The sequence below is a fragment of the Zonotrichia albicollis genome, chromosome 9 (genome assembly GCF_047830755.1).
Source record: "Zonotrichia albicollis isolate bZonAlb1 chromosome 9, bZonAlb1.hap1, whole genome shotgun sequence".
Classification (NCBI taxonomy): domain Eukaryota; kingdom Metazoa; phylum Chordata; class Aves; order Passeriformes; family Passerellidae; genus Zonotrichia; species Zonotrichia albicollis.
Window position 1 is genome coordinate 35,436,060 of NC_133827.1, and position 11,053 is coordinate 35,447,112.

At 44.9% G+C, this 11,053-nt stretch overlaps 1 protein-coding gene across 1 annotated transcript in view; it reads right to left on the reverse strand.

The window, feature by feature from the left end:
- USP13 (ubiquitin specific peptidase 13) overlaps nucleotides 1-10,064 on the reverse strand; it is a 50,414-nt gene extending 40,350 nt beyond the window's left edge. The window contains exons 1-2 of the mRNA XM_074547389.1: nucleotides 9,716-10,064; nucleotides 464-589 (exon numbers count right to left, since the gene is read on the reverse strand). Coding sequence (XP_074403490.1) covers nucleotides 464-589; nucleotides 9,716-9,868 — 279 coding nt within the window. The 5' untranslated portion in view covers nucleotides 9,869-10,064. The remainder of the gene's footprint in view (nucleotides 1-463; nucleotides 590-9,715) is intronic.
- Between the last annotated feature and the right edge of the window lie 989 nt (nucleotides 10,065-11,053).

Below are 11,053 nucleotides of genomic sequence, written 5' to 3' on the forward strand. Positions count from 1 at the left end.
GTTTAACTGTACAGGAATCTTAGGATACAAAAGGAGTCCTTTCACCCTGAGATGAAACCTCACATGAAAAATAGAAATCAGCAGCTTCCAGCCAAATCGGAGCCAAACCCAGTAATTGTACACTGGAAAGGCAGGTTTCAGAAAATATTTAGCTATGTAAAATGTGCACATAACATGCTGACAACATGTACGTGATATACAGAAATTAGAAGTGAAAAACATCCGTGAAAGTCAGGAAGGAGCTGCCTTTAAGGTCTGACTCTTTAGGGCTTTTGATTCATCCCAGAACTGAAGCTGTAGGATTGGTTGGGATCCAAGCCCCTGGATTTGATATCCAGCCCCAAATGTGAACGTGTGCATTTCAGTCAGCCAGGACTTGGTGTGTGTCTGAAATGCATTGCCCAGATGAGCACAAGAGCCAGGAGCAGTGCTGGGGTGGCTCCTGGGCAGGCACAGGTCTCACCTGTCTCAGGTGCCGTTTCAGGTGCAGGTACACACACTGGCCCGTTTTCCGGTAATGCCGCTCGATGTGCTCCCTTCCAAATCCCAGAAACGTGTTCATGCACACATAGAGGCCTCCTTCTGAGTCCTGCAAGGAATGGCACAAACACTTACAGCAGGCAAGGACTCAGCACACAGAAAAAACCCCCAAGAATTGCAAACCCTTTCTGTTATCAGGCAAACACCTTAAATATGGCTTTCATAGCATATTATGGTGTTTACACCATCAGTCCCCTAAGAAACTTCCCCATCACATCACATATCATAACACATATCCCACAGCCTACAGAAACTTTTGAAATTGTTACTTTGCAACTACAGATTAGTGAGTGTCCAAATTGGAACTCTAGAAGTTGGTCTTGAAAAATTCCACTTGATTGCTCAACCCACAGAGGTTCATAGGCTCAGAAATTTGTAAAGCATAGAAATAAGCATAAGCATTTCTTTGAAATAGCAGAATTTCTTGTGGGCATTTGACTGCAAGAACATCATTCCAAACCTGAAGCACAGCAGAGTTCATGGTCCAGGGACTCTGCCACAACTTCTACAATTGATCACAATTTTGTCTGAGAAAAAAGATCTCAAGCGACCTCACAGCCCTTAAAACTGGCTAACAGAAACTTGACAAATGTTTTGTGTGCATTCTTCAGTATTGATCAGGGAACCTCTCCATTCATGCAATACAGAGCTTGGAGACAAGGGCATTACAAAGGGAATATGAAGATTTATATATACTCCTAGTGCTGATCACAAATGCTGACATTTCAGTAATGTAAGCTGGCATCACTTTTTGCTCTCCTTAAAACTGATGCTGGCTGTTACCAGAGTCTTGCTCAATTTTAGCACCACTCTAGGATCTCTCCTACATCAGACTGCCAGGAGGACTTTCAGTCATCTGCTCATTGGTATTGGATCAATTTTTCCAAGCCCTCTAACATGTATTGTTTTGAGTAGGTGGTGCAGAACAAAGATTGAGCCTTTCAGAAGCTCTGTGACCTTCCTTCTATTGTGAGCGAGTTTGTGTCGTTGCACAGCACAGAACATCTTGTGCTAAATTCCCCAAAGAACAACATGAACTACACTCCTTCATAGGCACCTCAGAAGTAAATGATAAATATATATATGAAAGTAAGGATCATTATCTCCAGAAGCAAATTATATTAGACACATACATGCTGCCTGCTCTTCTATCCTGCATTCCAAATCCTTCTGCATTACTTCTTTCTGTGAGAAAGTCATGGATGTGTCCTCTACAAGAGGATCCTAGAGGTACCCAGTCTAAATAAAAACATACAGTGTTGTCACTCTAGGATCTCAGGAACTTTGTTTGAAGTTTTGTTTTCTTGGAGATCATTCTCTCACTTTCTGGAAGGAATCCAAGAGACCACTGAACCGTTTCTGAGGCAGCCTATGACAACAATCTGACACTTTCAGTATAGGAGCTAAATGTAGAGTCTGAGTAAGTTGGTTGTGGTTACTAACAAAACAGATGTTTCTCCAAGAGGGCACAGGCAGAATGTTCTCTCCCACAGCTTGGAAAGAAGTGGACAGGCTGTTCAAAAGCTCAAAAGGTCAAAGTAAAACAGAAGCCTGTGTGAAAAAGACACCTTTGTAGATGGCTGAGTAAAGGATTAGACCCCTGTTTGGTGCTCAGAAAACACTTGACTGTGATCTAAGACAAGCATTGTGCTGGTTAATTTAACCCCACTGAGCAGACAAACAGTTCTGGAAGGAATGATATTTTACATCGTCTGTGGCATGTAAATCTTTGTATTTGACAATCATTTCAGATATGTGTGAAAGTTTATGCTGGAGGAAGGCAGCTTATCTGAAGTACTGGAGACACTATTCTACACCAGAAAAGCATAACCTCTCCTGATAGACAAAGCCAGGAACTTCAGCTGGGTATTTTCCCTCCTCATTCTTGCTTGAGGATGCAGCAGACATGTAGTGTGAAGTTCAGGATAAAGCAATGTATAAACATTCTCTTCCCTTATCACTCCAGTCTAAAGGCACTGTTGGGGCAGAAGCTTGTACTTGGTCAGGCCCCACCACTGCCCAGAAGACCATTCAAGAGCAGATCAGCCTTCCCACCTTCTAAGCAGAAGGCAAAGGGATTGCTCCTCACTGCATTTCTGCGTGTTCTTTGCTGCCAAAGTGCTCATGGCATGCCAGGTGCTTCATTCAGAGAGGGAAACATACAGCTCACCTCATTCTGCACTGCTCGTGGCACCAGACACCAACAGCTTCCAAACACCCCCAACCTGATCAGGGCTGAACTAATCACCTCCATCCCATTACCAGCCCTCACCAACCATTTAGATCCCTCAGGGAAATTTAGGGTTTAGCAATTTCAGCTCCTGCTGTGGCTCAGACAACAATGACTTCGTACAAACATGAGGGCTGTGGTGATCTCCTAACGTGGCAAAGAGCTGCAGACTCAGGGACAGTGTCTCATGCACAGGTGTTTGCTTTAGATCCTCTGGAACAATGGCAAATTTGCTAAGACAATATCACAGAAGAGAGCGAAATGGCACCTGGAGTCTCCACCAGTCTCCACAAATGAAAAGGTGATCCATCCTGTCATATATAAAATAAAATGTACCAATTATGAGGCAGGATCACTGTCTTTGTGTACTCTATCATCGTTTCCATTAGAGTGTTTCCTACAAAATTCATGCCCATACAGAACTGCTACAGGCTCTGCTCAGGGTGTCTGTTCACCAGCAATCACCATAAATTAATCTGGCTGTGGTCACAAGAGTCTTGCTTGTATAACTACAATCCAACATTTAATATATTTGAAAAGTTACAGGACCATCCCTAACATACACACATTGCACTGGATCCCACAATAGTCTAACTAAATTACACACATTTTATTTCAGGACAGGCTGAAAAAGAACAACAGATGTTTTGGCACTTAATATTCATCTCGACAACACATAATAATTTACAATGAAGAGTAAAAAGAAAGCCTTCTCTCTGTCATGTACCAGTACTACCTACATTGAAACAAGGAGAAAAAAAAACCCACCAGCAAACCCAGACAACCAGCTGAACACAACAGGACAAAGAGATGACTCCAGCAAACAAAAAGTTCATTTTTAAGTTTCCACTGCAGTAAATGTAGTTACTTCTAGGGTGATGGCACCAACACAAAAAATGTGTGCTAAGGCCAAGAATATATCTAGTCACATTCAAAAGAAATGTGGGATATGAACAGTGGTGTGAAAACTGCCCTCTGTCACCCAAAGGTGACAGGAAAGTAATGGTGACTAAAAGAAAGCATCAGGTAAATTAGGCATCCAGTAAAAAAAGGATCAGAGGGAGGTGCAGAATAAGGAATGGAAGGACAGTGACATATGCAAACACTGAAGTCAAAATACACACAAGCAGTGAAGAGGAGCCAGGTACTACTGGAACTGGTGAGAGATGAGAGATGGGAAGAGAAGAGCTGGGTTGGGCAGAGAAAGAAATGACAAAGGATGTGGAAGTGGGAAATAAACTACAGCACCCAGTGATTGGACTGTTAACTTGAAGTGCAAAAGAAATCCTTCCCCTACTCTTCCTTTACAAAAGCACTGTAAGGCACTGGATATTTCACCAGAAGCAAATTCACAATTGCTTTACAAAGATTCCTGGTACTTCTGTTGTAGCTCCTGAATGGGCACATGAACAAGGCAAACCCAGTACAGCACTTGGAACATTTTCTGGGAAGAAAAAAGCTGTATGGGCCAGTCAGCCACTAAACCAAACCCAAATCTCCACTCCAAGAGGTGCATGGACTGCCCACACCCACCTATAAATCACAGCTGGGCTCCAGAGCAGTGCTATGAATTCCAAAGCAGTGTCTTGGACAAGTGACACACACAGGCAGGATCAAAGCTTCACAGTCAGTGAGCAAACACAACGGCAAAACCAATGTTGGGTCAGGAGTACTTCTAACCTGCAACCAGGAATAGAGAACTTTCCACCCATCCCTCCCCACTGTTTGGGGCAGCTTATCCAGGGGAGGCTGTGTGAGCCCCTGGCAGGGGTGTCTGAGACCCACCAGGGCTGAGTGCCAAGCTCCAGCCCAGTTCTGCAGCCCAGCAGTGCCACCTGAGATGTGGGGATGTGCTTTGTGCAGAACCCTGCCTGTACAGCTCTGCTGGTCACAATAACACTGCTGTGCTTCCAGAACAGAAAAGCTGGGGAGAAGAGTTGAGAGGAAAACTGATGGTTCCACAGCAGAGCTCCAACATTCATCTGCATCTCTGTATTTATCCTCTGACACTCTGGGTACCTCAGAATTCAGGTCTCTCTGCTATCCAAAATATTCCTGTCCAGCACCACTCTGGGTAACAGGATGGTCAGTAACACATAAAGAGGAAAGGGCTAGTAAGATCCAAATTTAAATCAACTTCAAGGAAATGCACAATGCACACACACACTGGTTGTTCTCCCAAGCACCATAGTTATTTCTCATGTGTGAGCCACTGCAGGCACAACTTCTGCTGATGTTACCACTCACCAACTTCAGAAGAGCAGTGAGTTAACTGATGTGAACAATCTGAGTGTCCTGGTGCACTTCCAGCCAGCAAAACACCTGCCCACGTGACAGCTTTGGCATGTCCCTGTCAAGCAGCAGTACCACACTGCTCTGACTCTTCAGGTGATCACCCACCACCCAGCAATTGATTGCCTCACTAACTGGAGGCCATTTTGCAGCTAGGCCAAAATCCTCATCTGGAGTACTCTGTCTTGGTGTGTTCAGTCCCCTTGTTTCTCTGCTGCTCTCATTCCATCAACAGAAACAAGATCCAAGCCTACCCCTCACAGACAGGGGCCTCAGTGACTTCCTGATTTTCCTCAAGGAATATTGACCAAAGGAGCTGCCAGACAGGAGGTGCTTATTTCTAGAATGTTTTATGCAACACGATCACCAATATCCCTTATACACTCCAGTCTCTCAAGAATTTCAGTCTCAACTGCACAACCAACAGCAGAGCATCAGCTCAGCTCAGACTTTGGGAATTGTCCCAACATAACCATTACAGAGTTCCCAAGCCACAAAAATGAAGTCAGCAAGATTCACAAAGGAAGCTGTTGTCAGCAGCAAGGTTTTCCAGCAGAGCAAAGCCAAACTTTCAGCTGCTCAAACAAACACAGTCCTGCACTCCACAGAGCCAGCCTGCCTGGTGCTGTCACCGTGGCAGGCTCATGGGCTGTGCTGGGGCTGTCACCAATGCCCTTTGTGGGGAAGGTTTCAGGGCACAGCCACATGCAGCATCCATAGGTCACATTAAGCCACTTTTATGCCCCAGTTTGTATCAATTTTCCAGCTGTTGTCTCTCCCCCAGATGTGTCACTCTCACAGCCAGTGACAGGAATGGAGAGAATGGCATGGAGCTGTCTCAGGGGAGGTTTGGGGTGGATATTAGGAAAAGGTTTTTCATCCAGAGGGTGGTTGGACACTGGAACAGATACCCAGAGAAGTCACAGCACCAAGCCTGACAGAGCTGAAGAAGTGCTTGGACACAGTGGGATTGCTGGGGTGTCCTATGCAGGGCCAGGAGCTGCACTCAATGATCCTCATGGGTCTTGTCCAACTCAGCATATTCTATGACTCTACAATTCTGTGATAAATGAAAGGATCAGAGGTTTTTGAGACCAGGATCACATTAAAAGGCAGAATTTCCAAAGCTGAGTATTACCCTTCTAAAAAAAATAATGGTACAACAAAAGATTATTTAATGCAACCTTCATATTGTCTGCATTCTACTGAACACAAGTCAGGCTCATCCATCAAAAGAGGAAGAGACATCACAGTGGAAAAAATAGGAGAGAAGAAACCTACAGCACAGTGCTGGAGAGGTGGAAAAAGTCACCAGGAGGCATGACTGCACCTCAGATCTGAATAATAAGAGGGGCAGGACTTTATCAGCCAAGTTGCAGGGAGGTGGTTGGCTCCCATAGCTGCTGGGTCAGACCCTGGAGGAAGCAATACTCAACACTAGGCCAGGTTTGTGCTTTGTAGGCAGCCTGCCTTCCCTTCTTAATTCCTGTAAAAGGAATGGCTAACTGGAGTAGGAGCCCTCACCAGAGAAACACAGTTTTTCTAGAAGACATAAAAAAATCTCAAAAAGTAATTAAAATGTAAAACATAAATGGTATATTTTCTCATTTTATAAGCCAAGCACACTAAAAAAGTGTCACTAGGTCTCTTAAAGAAATTTGCCTCCTACTCCTGCCAACTTTCCAGGGACCAACCCCAGTATGTTCCACTGGAAGTAGGCCAAATCTAAAGACATTAATTTCTCATCTGTTTATATTTCCAACAATACCACCTTTCTGACAAGATCACCACGAAACAGTTAATCCACGTGGAACAAACACACTAAATAGCCACTTGTACTTCCAGCTCTCACTTCTGAAGTCTCCCAGCTAATGACTCTCACTGTAGCACAAAGGTGACATTGTTCTCAGATCTTCATCCAAGGAAGATTTACACCTCATGGAGAAGGAGCCTCAACCAGTTTTGAGAACAATCAGTGAAGCTGCCTCTATCCACTGGAAGATGCACTACTCAAACCCAGGGAAGATGACACAACTGATAGAGGGACAAACAGGGCTGCAAAAAGCAAAAAGCTTTGGAAGTAGAAGAGGGAACTATTCACTCTCAGCACCCCCTGGCAGGAAAAAACTCTGATTTTGACCATTCCACTCTGCTTGGTCCTTGCAAATTTGCTGCAGCATCTTTCTCTACATTAATAACATTACTCTGCACCCCAACACTCCCAGGTCTGATGGTTTTCAGTGTATTTTTAAGATCACAAAAATCCCTGCAGGAAAAGGATTAATATACACTTAACACAGCTAAAGACTGTAGACTGACTGTTGACTGTAGAGCTGCCTGGCCACGTATGACATGACATGCTGAAGTTAAACTGTAGCAAGGAGCATATTTTTAAGTGGCAAAATGAGAAAATGTGAGGAAATACTGAGAAAAAACAAGATAAATACTGAGGAAATACAAGAGAAAAAACTTCCTCCAGCAAAAAAGCAATCCGGAATTTTAGCATGGCTAACAAAACCAAGAGTGGGTTTTTTTTAAATTCTTGAACATTGTAACAGGACCAACAGTGTTATACCTTAAGAGGAAGGTATCTCAAGAGGAAGAGGCTCACTTAGGCAATACATTGATAACCTAAGAAAGTAAGTCACAAAATCAACCTACTGCAAAATATAAACATCTCTCTTCAGCCAAGAAACAACCTGTGTGTATCCTTTCACTTTCCTTCTGAATGAAATACTGCAAGAACACAGCTTTGCTATTTCAATTTGTAAATTACAGTGTTTTATCCAAGAAAGCACACATTACATATGCCCCTTAGAATCTCCAGCCTACAAACAATATCCAAGTACCTATTAGATTATATGGAATTTAAAATAAAATCTGAGGCAAATCTTTCACTCAGCTAAGCAGAGGAGTGGTATGGGCTGAAAAGCTGTGGGAAACAACAGGAACTGAGACTGCTTTTATTCTCACTGGTACTGCCAAGTCTTTTGCCCAGTGAATGCCCATAACACAATTTAAACAAGAAGTTTTTACATTGGAGGGTAACGTTTTCCTAAATCTGAACTCTCTTCCAGATAATATCAAAAGTATGAAAATTGTTTTAGTTAAAAAAATAATCATACATGCTGCTTTCCACTCCTTTTGCTACTTTTATCCATAGTTTCTGTTAAGTTTGCCTCAAATGTTTTATGTTTTGTTCAAACATATTGTTTAGCTAAACACAGCTTTTTCTGTGTTCAGTTGAGGCTTGTTGCAGGGGTGGTGATTGATTGTTTTTCACTCTGTAGCAGTATTTTACATCCCTCCCTACCTGTTAACAGAAATTTTTATAAACCATAATATTGAAGAAGCCTGAAAGTGTTACTAAAAACATCAACCATGTGTTCACCCAAGCAGAAATCTGAAGGAAAGAATGTGGTGTATTGATTTTCCCCCGCCAAAACCTCCTTAAGTATATAATGCAATTATCGCCTCTGCGGTGGAGTCCGATTTGGCAGTTCTAATCAGCCCAGCTCCCAGTACAGTCAAGGCTGCTGGGTGACACTTGAGATCTGAAGAGTGTGGGTAAAAATAACCTCTGTTCAACAAGACATGAAGAACACCAGACAGCTGAGTCACCTTTAAAATCAAGCCTGATTTTCTGTATTAAAAGGAATTATCAAAAAGAGGGGGAATTATAAAAAAAAAAAAGGGAATGAAGAAATCAAAGAATGCCCCTGAAAGGTATCTTTTAATGAACAATCTGTACTGCAATGTGCTTCCTTCTGATTGCTGCCACTGACATTAACATCAACATATAGTCCTCAATCACCTTTGGGAAACCTCAGTTTCCTGTGGAGAAGCAACTTTTAATAAAATTTTCAACCTCTTTTGATAAAGTCTAATTTCTAAGCACCTGTTTCTTACAAAGCACTGCCCATTTCTGAAGGCTTCCAGTATTAGTAGTGAAGTTTAAAACTGAGTCAGGCCCCAGATCTGCCATGGAACACATGCAATCTGTGGATGCTGGTGGAAATAACACCAGAGAAAGTTTACTGCACATGAAACATTCACCTAACAGCAAACGAACCAAGCTGGTGGGGAAATACTACAAGTCCATTGAAGTTCAGTGATGTAACTGAAACCCTTGGGGAGAAAGTGTTTCAGGGCAACTTTCACGCTGATTTTCAGGATGAGCCTTCACCTTGGAAGGTTTCTCTGAAAATTTTGAATAGAACGAGCACAGAGGCAGTAGGAAAGCAAAATAATTGACATCTGCTCGCCAAAATAAACCAAGGAGAAGGCCATTACTCTCCCTTTTCAACTAGCTCGGTGTGAAAGCAAAAGCAGCGCTCCGGGTGGAGCAGACAGACCGCGACAAGCAGAGCAAGCAGCGAAGCTTCCCCAAAACCACAAAATCCCCGTGTCCAAGCAACCACTTCAGAGCGCCTCGGAGGGAAATAAACAAACAAACGCAGGAAGGACGATGTGCGGGAGCGGCGCGACCCCGGGCCGGCAGCAGCGGCGGGCTCGGGCCCGCGGCAGGTGGAGGGAGGGCCGGGGGCGGCTCGGCCGCCTGAGGGGAGGCAGCGGCCCGGGGAGCGTGCGAGGGGCTGCGGCGGGGAGGGGAAGGGGCCGCGGCGGCAGCCGGGGGTGGATCGCTGCACTCACGGGCGAGTCGTAGGAGAAGGCACATTCCGTCTTGAAGACCCGGTCCCCTGACTTGGGCACCCGGATCGTGGGCATGTAGGGGACGAGCAGCTCGCCCAGGTCCCCGGCGGCCATCGGCGCATCGCTGCCGCGGAAGAGCGCGGCCCGCTGCATCCTCCTTCCCTCCCTTCCCTTCCCTCCCGGCTGCCCTCCCGCCCTCGCTCCCGGCCGCCCGCCCTCCCTGCCGAGCCGCTCTGCGCGGGCGATGGAGGCGGCGGGCAGCCGGGCCCGGGGCAGGGCGGCGGCGGGAGCCGGGCCCGAGGGAGGGCAGGGGGAGGGAAGATGCTATTTTTAATCCAATGGCAGCGGCGGCGGCACCAGCTGCGGCGGCGGCACTCGGGGGTCCCGGCGGGGGCGGGCGAGGGGCAGGGCAGCGGGGCGGGATCGCCGCCGGGGCCCCGCGTCTCACCGAAAACCTTCGCTCCCAGCGGGGCGGCACGGAGGTTTGGCGCCTGGTGTGACCGGGTAGCCCGGGGAAGGTTTCCCTCTCACCGGTAACACTATTTTATACGCTCTGTTATTTAGTTTTAAGCTTTTAAAGACTACATAAATATATCTATATATCTATATATCTATATATCTATATATAGATGTAGATATAGATATATAGATCTATATATGTGTATGTATGTGTATATAGATATACATATATGTGTGTGCATATATATATATGTGTGTGTGTGTATATATATATATATATGTAAGTGTATATGTGTATATATATCTGTGTATGTATATACGTTTGTATAAAATCCACACAGTAAAAAAAATCCTCCTCTGTATTTTCATTCTCAGCCCCTCATTGCGGTACAGGTGGCTCTGGCAGGTCCCACCAGTGCTGACAGCTGGGATGTCCCCACCTTCCAGAACAGGTCGGTGTGGGAATGCCCAGCCTGGGATGCCCAAAGAGCCTGTGGCAGTGCCAGGAGCTAGCCCCCAATTTCATGGCTTCAGGGGCAGTGCCTTTACCTTAAAATGCCCTTTTTTGCCCTTTTCTGGGTTTCTCTCTGCTCTTCACTTTGAAAGAATAATGTCAGAGAAGAGAGAAATAAAAATTTTTGTAGGGAAAAAAATATTGCTGCTGTTTTCAAGCAGTAGCTAAGAACACCACATATGCCTGGCAGCAACAGCATTAAAGAAATGATCAGTCCATGTAAAATGAAGATGCATAGAGCAGATGAATTGCCTTCCACCCATCATCCACAATATATCCAAGGACTCATTGATCACTTCCAAGGATGTGACCTTTGCTAGAACCACCTTTTACCTCAAAATTAAAATTTTCAAAAGGTGGTTCTA